The sequence below is a fragment of the Rhea pennata genome, chromosome 10, assembly GCF_028389875.1.
Source record: "Rhea pennata isolate bPtePen1 chromosome 10, bPtePen1.pri, whole genome shotgun sequence".
Classification (NCBI taxonomy): domain Eukaryota; kingdom Metazoa; phylum Chordata; class Aves; order Rheiformes; family Rheidae; genus Rhea; species Rhea pennata.
Window position 1 is genome coordinate 14796472 of NC_084672.1, and position 20296 is coordinate 14816767.

At 34.6% G+C, this 20296-nt stretch overlaps 1 protein-coding gene across 3 annotated transcripts in view; it reads left to right on the plus strand.

The window, feature by feature from the left end:
* UNC13C (unc-13 homolog C) overlaps positions 1–20296 on the plus strand; it is a 246277-nt gene that overhangs the window by 23584 nt on the left and 202397 nt on the right. For all 3 annotated transcript variants that reach the window (XM_062583737.1, XM_062583736.1, XM_062583738.1), the window contains one exon: positions 671–806. In XM_062583737.1, coding sequence (XP_062439721.1) covers positions 671–806 — 136 coding nt within the window. The remainder of the gene's footprint in view (positions 1–670; positions 807–20296) is intronic.

Genomic DNA, 20296 nt, shown 5'->3' on the forward strand with positions numbered 1-20296 from the left:
ATCTGAATTGCTGAAATTAGCTTGGAAAAATATTTTCTCACTCTCGTGGCCAGATTATGAATCCTTTCCTCTCACTAAATGTAGGAGGACAATTTTTGGAGTGGAATGTTCCTCAGTAAATCAGTTTGTAGCTCTGACTGCAGATGAAACACTTTGGGTTCCACTAAAGAAATAAGACCTAGAAATAAAATCAGTTCTAGGCTGATAGCAAGTGGAGTTAAAATAATAAATCTGATTCTTTACAAAAAAAAAAAAAAGAAAAAAAAAAAAGCTTTTCTTGGAAAAGCAGTCTGTGCACAGACATCAAAGTAATATATAGTCAGTTAATAACAGTAACGTGAATGGAAAACGAAGATTTCTGGCGTCTTCCCGATCCAATAACTGTCTATTTTTCAGTAGTGAAATGAACTGTTCCTAAGTTTGTGGGAGCAAAAGCAAGTGGCCTAGGGCTTTAGAAATTTTCAGAACAAAAATCAAAATATGATCTTGGAACTGTTCCTTAAGTTCATGTAGGATGTGATATAATCATAAAAATATTTTGGAATCAATTTGATTAACTCCCTATGATTAAGATGATTATTATTATGAATTTAATGTTTACTTACTCTTTTAGAAGTTCCTCTTTTAAAACAGCCTGAGAGATTTCTAATAATTTTTCCTTTCTCTATAGATATCCATGAAGATTTAGATTGTAGAGGCTGTCACAGAAGGGCTCCTCTGCAAGGTACAGATCGCTCACATCAAGATACACATGGTAGTCCATCATCCATGGACAGTGGTCTCAGCATGAAAGAAAACAAACTAAGGTATTTTAATTTGTCATATCAGACATTTATTGTAACACTTACTGTTTTTTTTAAATCTTTGAATGATATGCAGTGATACATGTATAAATAGTTTAAGCAGGAATGTGCCTGAAAATTTCATAGACCTATAGAGACATAAATCGTGTTTCCATTATTGGCATGGGATAGAGAATAATAAATCTCCGTATTCTATTGAAACAGTAAATCTAAATACTGTGTCCTGCCAAACTAATTATCAAATATGTGTCTCTTCTGAGAGAGATTATTGGTTGTCAGAAAGGGGATTTTAGTCTACAAAAACGTAGAGGTAACCTAGAAGTGATCTTTTTGACAAATTCCTACAAAACAAAAGTATAATCCATTAATGGTACAAAATGGATAAATAAAATATTCTAGAATCTTTTGTAGGAGGTAGTTATATATATACTTACATACCGATGGCTTCAGAAGTACAAACTGGTGTTGATATCTTGGTCAGAGATGATGGTCTTTTAAGATGACGTTTTAAAAGGGCATAATTTTAAAGACAGTACAGCTATTTATTAGCTTTTCCATTTTCTTTATTGGCAGAGATATGGTAAAGTAACTTTCTTTTGCATAATGAATTTGCTCACAGAACTGGAAGCTGCTCTTTCCATTCATCCCTGTCTCTAACCCCTTCAGGTGCCTATTCCTTTGTATCTAGTTCTTTGTCATAAGTGTATGCTCTCATCTCCAGTTTTCCAGCTCTACTGGAATGGGAACTGTGTTAAAACAGGCTCTGTTGAACCTTGTGCTGAACTGGGAAACAGGAAATGTTCACTTTTTTGGCGGTTCTGTTTTCTGTTCAGTGAATCAAATATATTTTGATTGGGATGAAGGAATGAATGGAGAACACTGAAAGGAGCAATTCTATCCTCCTCCCACCTTCATCTGATCACTGCTAACGGTTTGTTGTTCCCCTTTGTGGGTCAGCATAAGAATTTCTATAGCCATTCAGTAGAGTAGTCTGGGGAACTGATTTAGATCAGAACTAAACATATTTGTTTATAATTTATATATTAACTATTGTGCATGTTACTTTCTATTCAGATAGTTTTGTGATCCATTTGACCTAGCTAATGCTTAAGTACTTGTTTCTGTTCTTTTGCACAGACAAAAAGTAGGGGCGGTCGTAGCTTTTGCCAGTTCAAAATGTCAGTGAATCAACAGTTTAAATAATAAAACATGAATGGAGCATAGAAAGTTTTTAACTGAGCTTCAAACAATTGAACTCTACCTTTCAACATGAAGCATTAAATACTCTAGTGGTACTGCTACTTGCATCATCTTTAACACTGGCTTTCCAGGTTGTGGTTCACAAGCAGTGTGCTGTCTGCATGATACTTAAATTTGATGTCCACAAGACAAGAAATTAAATCTGAGGCCGATAGGAAGAACAAATACCGTTTTAAAGGTGTGCAGTGGGATAACAAAGCTGATGGGCCAGTGGGCTCTAAGATTCCTCGTTACTGTCTTTTGCAAAATACATTGATTTCTGTGGCTAAACATTAAAAATATTCAAGTGGTCATTATAAATGCAGACAATTGTTTACTGTCTGCAGCTGTGAGGGTGGCTGTGGGAGTCTGAATTGTTTCACTTTGGAAATAATTCTCTCTGCAGAAACTACAGAGCTGTGACATAAAAAAGAGAAAGTCACCTTGGTGAAAATAAGAGCCAACAGCTCATTGGGAGCCCTGCTTTTCCCTAACTGTTAGCCTTCAACCTGGTCGTAATTGGTGAAGCAGGAAGGCTCCTTCTTCTCTGCTCAGATCACATGCTATATAAACAATAAAACAGTTCATACCCAGTAACAAAAAAGACATTTACAAAATGTGAAGCAGAACTGCTTACAACCAAAATAATCTCAAAATAATCTAAAAAAATTGAAGGACCCTGTCACAAACTGCAAACTATATGCCATCTCATCAAAGGAACATGCTTAATAGGAGCAGAGAGGTGTGAAAATGTTCGTTGTATAGTATATGTTCTGTAAACACTGTACTGTAGGTGACAGCAGTTTACATTAGGAGTACTAATGGCACTTAATTACAATGCCTAGAGCAGTATAAAATTGAAAAACAGTAATGGAACAGTGATGGAGTTTTATTCTATATGTTTTTCAGCTATTAAAAATCCTACTTGACTTAAATGTAGCAAAAAAAAGTAAAAGCACACAAATTTGTTCTAACCTGTTTTTCTTGAACTACAGATGATCCTGAGGATTTGTTATAATGAAATTATACTTGATGCTCACAGACTTGTATATTATTATTTAGATAATAGCTATGAATTTTCAGCTACTTTTTACAAACCCCAAATTCTGCTTAGATTTTTGCAGTCCGTGTTGCAGTTTATATATCACAAAGATTTTCTGTGTACCTTGTTCATATTAAGAGATACTACTTTTTTCTGTCTGTTAGATAAGTGAATGTGTGTATGAGGAAGGAGGGGATGGGATGATAGCATTTAATTTTTACAGTCATTTCCTTAAATCTTGGCACTCCTTGGTATGTTGCAGTTTCCATAATTGGTTTTGTTTTGTTAATGGCTCCTACAGCAGTGCATAGTTTTGTCTGTGGAGGCAGGTTTCAATGGATCCTCTCTTTTCCCTGTTTGTTCTTAGGTCATGATTTCACAGTGCACTGATCCTGTTTATTAAAAAAAAAAAAAAAAAAAGAATTAAAGGAAAATATGTAGTGGAGTGATTGGTTTTAAAGGCCTACAAATAGTTATTTGAAAATATCATCAAATATAAATGGATCCAAGGGGTAGAGGGTGGAAAGAAAAGATTAGAGTTCTTACTGACAGCTTTGTACCATAAAACTGCAGATTTAGAGAAGACTGGAGAGTACTCTTAATGTGAGCACTTGCCTCCCATCTAGCTGGAATAACATGGCTGTCATCCAGCTTTAGAAACTAGCTGTGTAAGTTTGTTGTTTTTCTAACATGCTGAAGCAATGAGATATTCAGCTACTGCTTGTATCTTAGGTTCCAGATTTCATTTGTCTGCGATTTTAGTAATAGTTTTTCTGTTTACAGAGGTGTTATACTTAAGTTTGGTAGATAAATTTCCTGATAAGAATGGGGACATTTTTTTTTGATAATGAATGAAATGGGTAGAGCCACAGAATTTGAAAAGGCAAAGCTGATGATATGTTTTTGAGTTAAAGAATAAACACTGTGCAACTAGTGATCCTGGTCAGTGAAAGATGACAGTCAGCAGACTGTTACTTGCTGTTGGAGCACTCCGTGATCTTTCATCATTCCTCATCTCTGATAGCCTGCCATGAAAGAGAAGCAATTCACAGAGACACACTTTTGGTCTAGTGAGGTTATACATAGCTCTGCTTCTGAATAGGAGGAGAGACTGAGAGAGGTTCCAGTGTACCTACTGTTCTTAATCACTAATTTTAATAGACAAACCTAGGCCTTTGGTTTTGAATGATTAGCATAAGCTGAAGCTGATCCAAGCTTATGCCACCACTAGAAAGTGGGATCTTCCAAACCTCCAGTAACTTATACCAGCCAGCTGCTTTGGGCAATCACTGACAATCATGTAATTGCACGGTGATTCGGAAATTTAAACTTGACAAGTCAGCTGGATAATACTATCTCCACATCTTGCTTTAAAATGGTTGAAATTTTGGTGCAGGGAAAAAATGGGACCATCCTTTACATTAGCAATGGAGCAGAATGATGGACTAAAACTGACAAAAAAATCCTCTTCTCTCCCACTTTTTTTTGTTGATTATAGTGAGAATCTATGGAAGTTAGTTTTGCTAGATTAAAATTGGCCTTTGCTAATGCTCCCTTCTAGCTTTATAAGGCTGTTACCCTTCATAAAGCAGCACAAATTAACATTTACAGTTTTTCTGGCTTTGGGGCTGTGATAGCTTGTCCAGTATTTAAAATGCACCAATTAAAAGTTGCTTATTGGTCACTCTGACACCTGATAGCAGAGCCAGATTGCCAGTGTTTACTAAACCATTTATAATAGTTCTTAAATTTCATTAAAATAAAATACTTGACTTTTTAAAAATCACATTTTAACATCAGAATACCTGGGAAATGGTGTTTATTACTCAACTCATCTCTCAAATTTACCACATTGGCAGTGACTGATTTCACCAAAAGTATGACAAAACTTTAAGATTATGTAGATATTTTATTCTAAGCATGGCTTTTTGCCTTTGCTTATGTTTATAATAAAACAGTAGAGAGCATTTGACTTTTAAAAAGTATGCAGAACAAATTGCCTTTCAGAATGACTTTTTATAATTGATCAGTTGACATATCTAGAGCCAAATTATATTCTTAAATATATGAACACAACTCAAGTTTGCAAAGCACATACAACTCAGCAGCTTCTTCAAACCATCTTCTTATGATGGTTTGAGTACCTTTCTACATAGCAGATGTGTATTTGGTAGTTATTAGTGAGCCATATTGTACATATCTAAAGTATAAGTCCAAGCTTGGAGTTCTTTTTGTCCTGCTATGGAAATAATGGATTAGATAGCCACTGCTCTAATGAAGAGGCTATTAAAAGTGTGTATAGAATTGATTTGTGTAAACAAGATGATGACTACATGGGTGAGTGACAGCTATAAAAGAATAGAAAGATTCAAAGGTGAGGGGAACTTAATCACAGCTGGACTGGGAAAGAATCAGCCCTTGGTAAGGGGAAGACGACCAAAAGAGTGTCTGAACCAATAAGGTAAGGTATTATGAAATAAATGTCTCCTGTTAAAGAAAGAGCTATGCTTCTCTCTATATAGCAGGTCTATGTGATACAAGGTTTTGTGACTAAATCCAACAATAAATGGTTAGGAGTATGTTTTACATATGAATAAATACTTCTTTATTTAAACTAAATTGGAACTACTGGCAGTGTTGCTCCATTACGCTTACCTTCTCAGCTATAGGTAATCGATGTACATAGGATTCAGCTGTTGAATAGTGACTTGTTCCATGGTTAAGAAAAAAAAGGATGCAAGTCTGGAAGTGACCTGACTGTTAAAACTAATCTATTGTATCTGAAAAGCTAGGAAAGGCATTTAAGTTCCATTTCTGGAGCTAATGTATTTACCTAGGCAGGTTATCAAATTTTCTGTAAGTTTTCTAGAACTGAAGTAGTTTTTATCTATTAGCTTTGAACAAGCAACAGTGTGGTGGGAAAAACAGATAAAGATAACTGCTGTCTCCTTGATTCCCTGGGTGTGGAAGATGATGCTGCATAATGGATGCAAGGGGGAAGGGATGGAGTGGCAGTAATCTTACTACTTTACTGCCATCACCTTCTACTGAGTGGAGTTAAATGCTGTGGAGGGAGTCCAGTCGACCTGTAGGGGTATCATTCAGCAGTAATTCCTGAGCAGCAAAAAAAACTTCCATTGGCATACTCTCTGGCACTTCTCTTCCTCTCCACTTGCAAAGGCAAACTGGAAAGAAAAGTAACTCTCTTTACTGTTAATTTTGGCTTCTGTACCAGCTGTTGATACTACTTTTCATTTATCATGCCCTCGGTCTATATTAAAACATGAAAGACACGATCTGTGGGCAATGGACACTCAAAAAGATGAATTGTCCTCAGGCAGGATAGAGTATACTCTTGGGAAATGCAGCAAGAGTATGTGAAGTGTCAGGTACTTGGCTCATGTTTAAGCTGATAGCAGTGGTATTAGCTCAAACACAAGAGAAAAGGTGATGAGTGCCTTCACATTATTTAGTTGTGTATTTGAGAAGATAACCTGTTGTATAACACTAACATGGTGTTTTCAAGTATGGTTAAAAAGCAGAGTCGTAGTACATGTATTTTCTTCATAAAATTACTAGGAAATGAGTCTGCAAAAAGATCATCCAGTTCATAGATGCAGTCAGGCAATAGAGTGTATATACAAGATACTACAGCATATTTTTGGCTATTGTGATTTTTGGCCTGTTAACATTTATTAGCAGGTTCATACAGGATATTTACAGAGAAGTAAAAGTGCTTTCTTAGGGCGAGAGCTGTCAGTAATAGTACCATTCAAGAGTTGTCTCCCTATATTTTTCTAAGCACATCTGGTCTTTAGCAGTTCATCTGGGCTGACACCTCTTTTCCAGCAGAGATCTAAGCCTCTGAACAGATTAAGCTAAACCAAAAGAATTTACCTGTCTGTCCTGGTTATGGAGTTCTTTCGTTTGCCTCTTTGTCCCAGATAATTTTCTTGAATTTAAATGAATTCATGGATTAGTAATTGAAGATGACTAAATTAGCTAACACACTGCTACCACTAAATTACGGGATAGTGTTTTAAAATTGAAAGTGTTTTCCTCTAATAATAGATATTTTCAAAGATTGCAAGCAGAAAGATTATAATTATTTTAAAGCTCGATTGATTTAAGATAGAGAAGAGTATTTATTCAAAATAACTCCATTTGTACTCTGAAAATATACAAATAAAAATCTGACAGGATAGGGAATTAAACTAAATTATTTGTTGTGGATGATCATATTTAAGTATCCTATAAATATTTAAGTATTAGTGTGTACCAAGCTCATTTCTTGATTAATCTGTTCTTTGTATTGGTATATGTCAATTTATTGGTCAAATATGTACATTTCTCTATGGCATTTGATATTTGTTGTAGACTATCAAGATACAGACAGATAGCTAATTAAGTATAACTGATTAACTTTTGCTACAAATCATAAAACAGCTAACATACAGAAGAAGGAGTTTGGAATATGTGGTGAGTGATTATTTTCTCCTAGATCTTTAAAAGAAAAAAATAATGAAGGGGAAAATAGTATTTTTTTAAAAAAAATCTCTTCTGAATTTTGCTTCAATGAGTCAATTGAATGAATGACTATAATTTTTTTAAATCAACATTCAGTTATGTAGTATATGCTTCATTTCAACTGTATATAGTAACCATGTGATAAATTGGTTGATGCATTCTGTATGCCTTATTAGTACCCAGTGCTGAAAGCTGCTACAAGCAAGAATATAGATTTGATGATTAGTCTCTTTTGCGCTGTTCAGATACAAATGTATTACTGTATATCCAGAATAGCCAGGGCTTTGCATAGATTTTATACCAAAATGACTGAGAACAAAGTGACTTAGTTTGAAATATATGAATGATGGAAAACGATGGATGCTTCTTCAGGGAAAATGGGCATATAAGTACTTAAATCATATTCTTAGTAAAAAACAAACAAACGAACAAACAAAAAAACTTTCGTGTGCTTAGTTTGTGGGCCATCATATTTGGGAAGTAACATACACACCTGTAATATTAGCAGTATAGTGTGACACGACTGCCTTAAGCTACAATAATTTAAATTAGTACTGCAGATGAGTGAGTGAAATAGAAACAATACTACGTGAAACATTAAAGCTGATAAAAGCTTGAAATGAAAACTATGTTCCATTAGCAGTCAAGGTATGTTAGAATAAAACTGAGTTAATATATTCAGGATCATATACCTGCAATTTGAAACACATGAATACTAAATATAGAATCCAATCAATTCTTGGGAGGTTTATAGTGTGTCTTCAGGAGACATTTTACTTAACTTGCATGTTAACATGTGAAAACATGTTTCATGATTGAAATCAATTCATCTAATATAGATGTTGAAATATCGAGAATAAAAAAAAGTCTGTTTTGTTAAAACATGTTTTAAAACTGTTTTTGTCATCATTATCAGCTACATTTAAGCAAAAGAAAAATTATGCTGAAAAGATGATGTAAATTTTAAAGGAAAAAAATGACAAAAGCAAGCTGTTATGGTCTATTTTCACAGAATCCCAGAATGATTAAGATTGGAAGGGACCTCTGGAGATCATTTAATCGGGTCATCTAGAGCAGGGTGCCCGTAACCCTGCAACCTCTCTGGACAACCAGTTCTTGTACTCAGTCACTCTCACAGTAAAAAAGTTTTTAAAATAGTTTTTACCTTTTCGAAGGTACTTATTCACTCAGCTCTTGAAAACATTACCCTAAAGATACTATGTTAACAGCTTCATTTGTTTGAGAAACCAGTGGCTTGAGTAGGATTCTGTTCTCTAAACATGTAGATATCTAGTGCTACTCAAAATTCCCTGTGGTAATGCAGACTTTTCTAGTGGGCAGATATGTCATGGAATCATCTAGAGTGGGATCTGAAGACCAGATGACCTCAAATAAATAGCCTCAAATGCCTGTATTAAATGCTCCGTCCTGCATTGCCTATTCTAATTTTCTTTACCTTGTACACACAACAAGTGAGGAAAATATTTCTAGATTGAACAGTTATAACTAACTGGGCTATATCAAGTCTTATTTTCAAGATAATAACTGAGCATGGATGCATAAATTGCAGCTGGCGTATTTGAATCTTTATTGTTCTATTTCACAGTACATAGAAGGAGAAAATAGGTTTGTCATTATAAGTTCTTCTAGTTTGTACAAACAGCATAATATAAATATCAAATATCAAAAGTCTTTGAGAAGGAAGCTAATATTACCTTCTCATTTCTGTAGTATCTGGCATGATAGAATCTCTGTCTGGGATCTGTATGCTGGTTAAATATGAGTAATACCTATATAATAATAACAAAGGATTATAAATTATATATAATTTGTTTCCTGTAGCATAAATGCATAAGTTACTGGTTTCCAGTCCATCAAGTTTCATCATAAAAAAAAAAAAATAGCAAGCATGGATTTTATACTTTTTTAGTAGCAAGAGAAATAAGATAACTTGAATTTTCCTTAACTGTAGAAAAGTTATACCGAGGACAGTTAGCAGAAATCTTTAACTAAATGGCCTGGTAAGACCGTTAATAATAGCAGTAGCAGTTGTGTATCCATCTGAGTTGAATATCATCTGCTATAAACTTGCATGCTTCCTCTGAGCTAGTCTTGTGGTATTAGAGAGTCACTGGTGCATTTTCTGAAAGCAGCAACTATATGAAAGTACCCTGTGAAGAGAAAAACGAGAAGGAACATACATCCAGAATAGTTCAAAAGAAGAAAACATATGTTGATAAGTGGCTACTGCAGCTATTTGTTCTTTGTTTTGCTGTTCCACTGGTGTTCTACCCCCCCCCCCCCCCCCCCCCCGGATTACAATCTACATCATGTAACACTTCTGTGTTGCAAAAGCAAACTAAAATGGCTGTTTACATCAAATGCCTACCAAATGATTTACTTCCTCTTAAATGTTAACTACTTTCAAATACTAAAGATCATTCCTTTAAGGAGCTTGGCTACTTAGGCAGCTATGTTTTCTGCCTGAGTTCTGTACAGTAGTATGAGTAAGAAAGTATTCTGTTTTAGGTGATATTTGACTTAATTTTTTTTTTAACAGTCATTAAAAACTACAAATAAATGGCATTATTCATTTATTATATTACAGCAGGATAGATCTTTACAATAAGAGAGAATTGTAGTAATCTTGGCTTACGGTTTTCATATAAAATAAAGTCCTTTTGAATAATGCTATAGTGCTGAAAGTTCATTCCATTGTTTCGCATGCTTAATTTTTGTCTGTCATGTAAGCTAACACCACTCATTCATGGTCCTTTTTGCTCTGCTGTTCTTCCCAAGTTCAGTTCCACCCTTTTGCTTTTCTCAACTGTGTTTTTCCTTCAGATTTTCTCTTGCTTAGACTTACTACACTTGACTGGAATAAAAATAGTTCTTTCAAACTCTATATTAAAAAAAGAAATACTTCTAAAGAAATCTAAAGACTGTTGCAGTAGCTTTGCACAGCAGGAAGAAAATGTAAAAGATTAAAATGAGAGTTGAAGAATACTAAATAAGATAAAGATGGTGGATTTAAAGTTTAAGAGTTTTTCTAAGAGTTCTGTAATTTGTCTCTACTTTAGATGAGCAAATAGGTCATCTTAAGAATAGATTTACTAACAATTGAATGTCTTAGAAGATTTGGGTGGAAAAACTAATATGGAAAATAAGATAAATTAGCAACAGCAGTGTGAAGAGAAAACATTGTACTCATAGGACATTGAGGGAATAAACAATAATTCTATCAGAACAACCAATGAAGTATGTATAGAACTGCTAAGAGTAGTTGTAGCGAACAAAATAAATTTACTTTGGCAAGGCAAATCACAGTTTAGAACAAATGATGGTGATCCAAGAGGACATGTTCCTTTACATTTTCTCTTTTCTAGAGTTCTCCCAAATAGATTTTGGTAGCTTGGCTTTTATGTTTTGAAAGTTACATGATTTAATTTCACACTGTGAAATTCTGAGTAGGCTCTCTTTAGAACCTTGTTATAAAATTATAGTGCACAGCTGCAAATACTTTCTAAAGCAAAACTCTTCATCATGCCCAACAAATGAGGAATATAGAATTAAGACTTAAGTAATTAAAGAGGAACTAGAGCAATATGGTCCTGAACTTCAGTAGAGATTATTACAAGTACAATTTTTTGTTAGTTATAAACATGTTTGTAAGCAGCCAGTCTCTGAGGTCTGTCGTAGGCAGGGGTGTAGGTCAGCAGGGCCAGCAGCCAGGCACAGGCATGGCTGTGGCAGGGCTCAAGACCGGTACTCTTTCCTACAGCATAGCTCCAGCAGGCACTCATGGCCCTGGAGTGAGCTGAAATGAGGCTCCTGGGCCTGTGGCAGGGGTGTAAGGGAAGGCCACAGGTGAGGCTGGTCTGATACAGCCTGTTGGTGCACTCAAGGTGCACCTGACAAACACCAAATAGAATAGAAAATTACTGCTGCAGATACTTAAATTAAGGAATTACTGATCATAAATGAAGTAGCTAAATTGAACTTTTATTTTGTTAATGCTCTTTTGGAAACTGTTTCTCACAAAAGAATAGTAAAGCTTTATTTAGCTGCATTATGTCTCTCTAAGGGCTGACATTCTGTTTCGGAGTTGAAAGGATTAAGATGACAAGTTACTCAGCAGCTCTGCTTGGAGTGATCTGTAGAGATGAGGTGGGTTTTTTGGATAATTGATTTAATGCAGCGCAACTTTTAAAAACACAGGTTTTTTGGATTGTTTCTTGTTTTTGAGCATGACTTTATAGTCCAATTTAGGAATAAGATAATCATGGAGAGGCTCCCAACAGGAGAGAAGATACAGTGTATAGATCTCACAAAAAAGATTTTAAATAAATGCTTAAGTAGATAGCCTTGACAACTTCTGGGAACCTGCTTATCTAACACAGCTGTTTATAAAATATGTACATTAAATCTCTATGCAAGTATTCTCATTAAACAAGTAGAAAAGCTGTACACTTACAGAAAATCAAAAGTAGGTATCAGTTCAGGTAAATTCCCTATGTCTGTATTACTTGATCTCAAAAAAAAAAAAAAAAAAAAAAAAAAACCTTTCAGCCACTTCAGGTGGAGCAGAGTGAGAATTCTACAGTTAGAGAGCTACAAGCAGAAAAGAGCATAGCCTTGGTGGGAGGGGGAGGAAATCTTTATGAAAAGTTTAATTAGAATTTTAGTGCTATATCACATTCTCAACTTTAAGCTGTTTTCTTGAAAGGTATGAAAACATTCACATGCAGGGTAAATATCACTGGAAATAATTTACCACATTTGCATAGTGATTGTTACAAACTCATAGCTTGAATTTTGACTGGTTTACAATCAGAGCCATATACTAGTTCATCTATAAATTCAGTTACTGTTGCCTTCATCATCTGATTAAATGATTATGCATTAGTATACGTTTCTGAATCAGAATTTCTAATACTGATGTGGATTATCAGAGCACATTTTTCTAGTGTATTGTACACCGACTAGTGCATTGGTGTGTAACTGAACCAATTGATCAAACTGTCCTCCTGAACTTGTACACATATCAAAGCAGTAGATTCAAATATAGTTCAAACAGCCTTGGAGACTCATTCCTTTTTATTCTTGGATATCAGGGTTCAAGCTGCATAAACTTGTGATGTGAAGAGGTGGCTACCCTTTGCTTCGTGTTACAGCAGATGCTGAAGAGCAGGGAAAACTCTGATCCTGTCATAACTTGTTTAGGCAGTACAGGTACAAAAAAAAAGTGTATAATTAAGTTTGGACTAAAACTCAGCCATGTTCTGACGTGTGCGAGCCCATTCAAATTATTATGATGTATGAGCAGATTGGGACTACCTTACAACATAGATAAGTATGAATGCATTCATAACATCTCTCCAGTGCTTTAATCTGTGTACAGTACTGGTCTCTGATATTCCTATTCCTTACTTCAAATCAGATAGGAGGGAAGGGAAAAACTGGAACAGCATGATGATCCTAAAGCAAACCTTTTTTTGTTTTTTGGCACAGCAGGTAAGGGTATGGTAAGAGACTAAATATGCGTATTCTAGCCCATTTTTAGAAATGAGACGAAGTTTCTGTTACTTGCTTTGTTTGTATACATACAATTGAAAATTCTAGATATATTCAAAATAAGAATCGACACAAAATAAGCAAACTACTGAAGAATTTCTTAACATCGTTCCTTTCTGTGTTGACTGAAAAAATGTTAAAAGAAAGCTGTTTAATTGAAATAATAATGTGTATTGATCAAGCACCCTGAAGCTTGATACTGTTAACATGAACGTTTTTTTTTAACCTAGATGGTATTGCATTGCACAATTCACATTGTTCAAGACTGTATACATACTGCATCAAAAAAAGAAAAAAAGTTTTTTTGGTCATTTTAATAGATGCAGATTTTTACACTGAAATACATATGACCTTAATTACATAATTAGAAGTGCAGCAAGATGAGTTGCATGGAAGAGTCAGAATCGGAGCAGCTAAAATAGATTTGTAGATAGGATTGCATATTTAGAAGTGATATAAAATGAAACAACAGTAAAAATTGTTATTTCCTGTAGTCTTTTCATTATTGACAGTTAACTAAAAATAATAACTGATCTGGCATACTAATGTTGTTTTACTTATCTTCTGAAAGACAGCATTAGAACTCTTCGTTAGTGTTATTTCAATTAGTTAAAATTGCAGAACAGATTATTTTCTATGACAAATGCTTACTTAGAACATATTGAAATATAGGAATTTTATGGACTATGACAAATACTCTATTTGAATTTATTATATTTAACAATGGAGTTCTTTCCATTGTATCAAAGAGGATGACCTCAATATAACATACCTACTTTCAGAATTAAGAATTAATTTTGACAGCAAAAATCGTCTGTCACTTTGGTATGTGAAAGAATTTGCTGTAAAGGTCTTAAACATTTTCATGCAGAAAGAGGGCAAGGACATTTTATGTTTTTTAAACCATTTGAGAGTTCCTGAAGAACGGATTCTTCCAAATATTGTTCATATTTTTAACTATTAATATGTTATACTACATACAGACAGCAATGTTACAATTATTCAGCCTGATGGAATTACTAGATAAGTAGTTAAATTTCTACATGTTACTTTATTAGGAGTGGAGACAGATCAAATCCATAGAAAAACCTATTTGAATTGAATAGGAGATTAGTTGACAATATTTAGATACAGTTTCATGTCTGAGGCCAAATTCAGACAATAGACAGTACAGCTTCTGTGAAATTTTCTTTCAAACAGTGAAAGTTTCACACACAACCTCTAAAAGTAATTTTCTTGGATATTTTTTCTGTACCTAAGTTAGAAAATCAACTTTTTATGCTAAAATTGATTTAGAAATTGGGACTAGGGGAGATTATTGGATCTGGATGTGTGATGTAACTAGTCTGAAGTTCATGTATGCGTTTTGTTTGTGTTTGTTGCATGCATATACAGTCAAAGACTTTGGTAGCACAAAGTTTGATATCAGTTATGACTACAGAGATACAATAATGTATACAAAAGTTTGACAATTCAACTGAATACAGAAAAGTCTTTCCAGAATAATTGGGAAAATTACCTGCAGTATTATTACTTAAAGATGGGGGCATTAAATAAGACAGTGGTTTTAGCAAGGAAATGGCCAGAAGATTTCTAAATATCTGAAAAACAGATGGATAACAAATAGTTCCATAGTGGCAAACCCAGGCAAAATCTACAGCAAAGCATGAAATTTCTTTATGTGTCAGTTTGACATTGTTTTCTTATTGTGAACACTCAAAGATGACACTTTCTGCCAGATTCAGGATTGATTACAAGCTAGCACTTTACTGGACAGCAAAACAATGTCTTGCTGGTGTCTTATGCACATCAACATGTGTTTCTTTGTGTCATGTGTCTCCTCTGATAGCCTTTGATTTTGTCTGTCAGTTTCTGTCCTAATTACATGTCCTTTTGTTCTGATAAGTATCTTGCACTTGGGAGACACTGAATGCAACTAGTGCAGCATTGAAGAGAGAGTGTATCTTCAGAGGATTGTTCAGGTAACAAGACTGAATTCTTGTACCTTTTCATCTATCAGAAAAGCTTGGAGGTTACTTTGTAATACATTGATTTATTGTCTGTGACACACTTTGGAAAACAGAAGTCTGTCTTGAAGAATACTGTTCTATAGCTATATAGAGAAAAATACAAGCTATTACTTAATAGCACTATACTAAGTGTACTAAGGTTAAGATAATGAACAACAATTTCCAAACTATCTGAATGACAGCTTTCAGTCCAGTTCACAGCTTTCAGTGCTAGGAAGTAGACTTTATCAAGCTACAATACATGTAGCTGTATGTCTGTGTTTACATACACTTAAGCACCAGGTCTTGCAGCATAATCAAAACAAAATGCCACCCAGTCTTGCAAACCAAACAGGTATCTTATGAGAAAGGTGTTCATCAATGTTTGAGAAAAACGATTCATCAAATAACAAACAAGTTACCTCACATATCTCTTCCCTGCATAACCCTACAATGTTGAATCCAAAATGCATCCACATCTTTTGAAGTACAAACATTTTAAATGACTTAAAAGAAGCAGGAATCTCTATATTTGATCCTAACGAATTTTGTCATTGACTCAGAAGAATGATAAATACTGCATACATTTGGCTGTCCTCGTAAACCTTGTTCAGGTGTTTTCAATCTGAATTTTATACTCGATTTCAGCTGTAGCTGCAAGCTTCTTTGCAAAAAACATTGCTTTTTTGTGTTAGTTTCCTTCCTGATAAGATTCTAACTATTGAAATTTCACCAAAATACAACAAAAAAAATCTTCTCAGCACTGTGAGAGTGAAATAGAGTAGCTCTGCAAAATAGAACTGCAGAGTTGTGCCCCAGAGAGTGTTTAGTTTGTCACAACGTGTAAATGGTAATATAAATGCAGCTATTTCACAGCAGTGCTAACAAGAAGTCTTGAATGACAACTTGCATTATGCCTCTCTGCTTATTTTTGCATTAGCAAAAAAGCTTACCCAAATATAACAAAACGGGCTTTATTAGTAATACCTCAGTTCTAAAAAATTGTTCTAATTTTTTTATTCCCTGTTCCTCTGAGTTACAATCCTTCTGAATGGCCATTCCCCAATAAGCAAAAGGTAAGGTGTCATCTCTGCATTTTCTCCATCAGTACAGTTAATTTTTCAGACAGATTACGATCATAGAGAGAATTGGTCTGGTTTCAGTGTGACCCTTTACTTGGCTGCTGCCCAGTTTACATACAGAAACCAACTTTGATCTAATTCTCTTGAGGTCATGTGATTTGCTGAGCTCCATTAATTAAAGTTGTATTGAAATGAGAAGTTTCCTACATTTCTGTCAATGACAGAACTTGTATTTCACCTAGAGATCAGTCTGTCCTCTGAAATGCTCTAGTGTCTGTAGGTATGTTACAAGATGCCTCAAAAACTGTATAAGGGGTTTGAATACTACCGTGACTGGTTGTATTCAAAAGAAAGCAGTAAGTCATATGCACTATAATTATGTAAATATAAATTACATTTGTAGTGAATTTTACACTTAAATGCTAGATTTATGGTTTCCAAATTGTCTTTGTCAGTTAAGCCAGCTTGAGAAATTATCTCTTTCTAACCATTCGCACCTACATAGAATAGTTTACCATCTCTTTGTCTGTGATACAAGTGCTTATTGAACCACATTGTAAACGAGAACACTGAATTAATTTAGTTGGAAAATAATTCTTAAGACATATGCTACAACTTCCTTAAATCAGCTTTATCATAGATGCCAACAATCTATAAATATATAGCCTGAAAGGTGAAATCTCACTAGGGAGGAGGAAGAACTTCCCTTGCAACAAATAGTTAATTATAAACAGGAAGAAGAGGGGTAATGAGCTTGCAATTATTGACAGGATATTTTGAGCAGCTGTGTGGATAATGCACTTGGCTAGTTATATCTTAGAGGTATTTCTAAAACACAAGCAGGAATAAGGATATTCCTACAGGAAAATACGATTAACAATCTACATGAGTTATGTCTATGAAAATCTTCAGAGGAGAAATTTGAACTTGGAAAAAATGTGAGTTTCACTATGGGGGGTAAACACATATACAGAAATCTCAGTTATTATCTGTAAAGGTGAATCTAAAAGTGTAGGCCTTGTAAAAACATAGTTTATAGTGATTAGATAAGTATCACTTCAACTTGAAAAGGGGAGACACACATCAAGAATTTATTTAAAGTTTATATGTAAGCATATTTTTGTTTCTCTTAATTTGTTTCAGAACTTTTGGATGAGTATGGTTAATAGCTGGGTGATAGTGCTTCACTATGTATTTTAACTTAGGCTTGTACTCAAGGGTACTTCAAGGAAATCAGAAAACACTAAAATTTCATTCCTGTGTACAACAATGCTCACCAAATATGGGCTGATAATGTAACTCCAGCATCTTGTCCCAAGAAACTTGCAATAATAGATTTAAAAAACCAACAGGTTAGAGCTTTAAATGTAAACTATCCCAAGTAAAAAACAGTAATAATTTACCTATGATGTGGACAGGTCGTAATGTAACTTCTGAGTGTAGAAAATAAAAAAACATATGCAAAAGAAAAGATACAGTAGTTCTACTTCAAAGATGAGTTAACTGGTAGCTGACCCATAAGCAAATTTTGTTCTCTGCTGTAGTGCTCAGAAACTAAGTTTAATGAAGAGCTATTTGGGCATCTGCCAGGGGGTACTTATGCAGAAATAGAGGCTGAATGCTACAGGAAAACTATTTTACGTCAGCCCTTCTGTTGTCATTGACACAAGAACAAATCTTTATAAGGTAGTCAGATAATAATAAATCATATGAATCTATATAAGGTTAAAAAAGATCTCTTAATGTGATCAAGTGGATTGTGGAACGCTTAGCACATTTCCTAATTCCAACTTCTATTGATTAATTTGTAGTTAACATGATTAAAGCTAAGCTGTACATATACTGCCTTTTGTTTTTACTAGAGTTTTACTAAGCTGCTATTTATTATAATTTTTTAATGTTATCGTATACTTTTTTCTTTTTTTTTCCTTTTTACATCTACACAGTATAATTCTGAGGTATACAAAATGTGTTAAGACTAAATTACAGCTCTACATCACAGTAGTCCTTAAGCTGGGATTCCAAGACCACATCCCACTTCAATTTTTAAGAATACTGTTCTTCTAAATACATGAGTTGATTTCAAAACTAGTAATACATGGTACCTTATTTTCAACTGGAAATTATTTCAGTGTACTCTATTTCAGATAATCTGGAACTGGTTTGCTTGTGCATTAACAAGGACAGGGTTATTGTGGCTCGGGTGCATGTAATATTGGTAATGTCACTTCAGCCTACTCTGGTAGGCAGTGGTAGTTACCTTCAGCAGCTAGTCCTGCTGATGTGCTTCCCTGCACGAGCACTTTGAGATATTGGAAAAAAAACTTGTTGATGCTCCTGAGTAAAAGGGTATATAAATCCCCCTAGAAAAGTTACAAGTCAATTTATATACTTCTAATGTGCATTAAAATTTGAATACTTCAGAAGCCACACTTGAAAGTATTTTTTTGATATTAAGAACACAGAAGCTGTTTTTCATCTTTATATATTCTTTCCCATCTTCCTTCATTTAAACCATAAAAGGGCGGAGAACAAAATTGAGAAATCATCATGAATGTCACTGCTATATCCCATATCCTTAGAAGGAATGATTGGTATCAGATGCTTTTCAGAAAGCTATTTAAAGAAAACAAAACAAAGAAGTTTTGGGGTAGCATACTGCCTATGTAGAACTCTGCTTGATCAGTCTACTAGAGATTGACTCAAGCACAAAATGTGTCAGCATGGCTGGGAAGTGGAAATCAATGATGAAAACATGTCATAATAATCATTTTTCTTTTGAAGGGGGAAAATCCGTATAATTATTTCAATTTTTCTTGCATGATTTATTTCTACTTAAAGCTGATGAAATGAGCAGAAATGATTAATAATTAGAAATCAATGCAACTGCTCAGGACTGTCTGCTGAAAACAAATAAGCATTCAGAGGATGTCATTATTTGTCTGTATGTGACCACACTGCAACTGCTATATAATTTACTGCTTTACAACAGTCTGTAGTGACATTTAGTTTTACAAGAAGTGCCATAAAAATGCAAATTGTCATTGAAATACTAGACCTATTTTAATGTTTGGGCACACAACTGAGAAGGAAAACATCTGTTAGAAGCGTCAGTGTCACTTCTGCTGTTGTTGCATAGAAGTCTGTAGCTTTTGATACACATGATTGCGAACAGCCCTCAATATTTACCTAGCCTGCACACTCCCATGCACCAGTATGTCTTCTGTTCTTAAATGTACTGCAAGGAGACTACCTATTTCAGTCCTTAAGGCAAAGAGGCTTGGGGTCCAATTAAGTTTGCACAATGCATGAAATATTTGACCCAGGGTACAAGCTCAGCTCGCCGTATCTGCGTATTCTTGGAATTCTCATTACCTGGCTTCTTTTCAAGTTCCTCTCATAATTGTGTGAGCTACAGCAAGCTGCCCAGTAACCTTTCAGAGACCATGGTTGGGCAGTATCTTGTAGAAATAGGTGAATTAGTGTGAATTTCAGGCACTCTTAACTGGCATTCATCCTGTCTGAACCCTGTTTTTTTGTTTAGCTAAAAACACAAGCTCCTAATGGTAGGCTATCAGCTGTGACTCAGTTATTTTCAGATGTAATCCTTGTATTAAATTCTCGTAATCTGACTTTATTGTTTTGTAAGTTTTTGTTCTAAAAATTATGGCAAACCTGCCTAAAAGAAAACATATTCTTTGCACCTGGTTCAGTTAGCAGTACAGATCACTTTAGAGCAGCATCTGGTCTTTGTGACCAGACTCAGAATTCCTGTAACTTGTGCATTGTCTAGAAGCTTTATTCAGTAATGAGTTGTTGTCTTCTCCCAGGTAACTAGTTAACTTTACTAGATCTGAATAGAAATGTAACAATCATTTGTTGTCTAAACTGAACTGATCACTGTGTTGGCATAATGTGCACAGGTAAAAGACTGCTCCTACCTTCTCTCTCTGTGCTGAGTTTCCCTATGGATATATAAAATCTCCCATTCCTGCACTGAGATAAAAAGGAATTTATTGC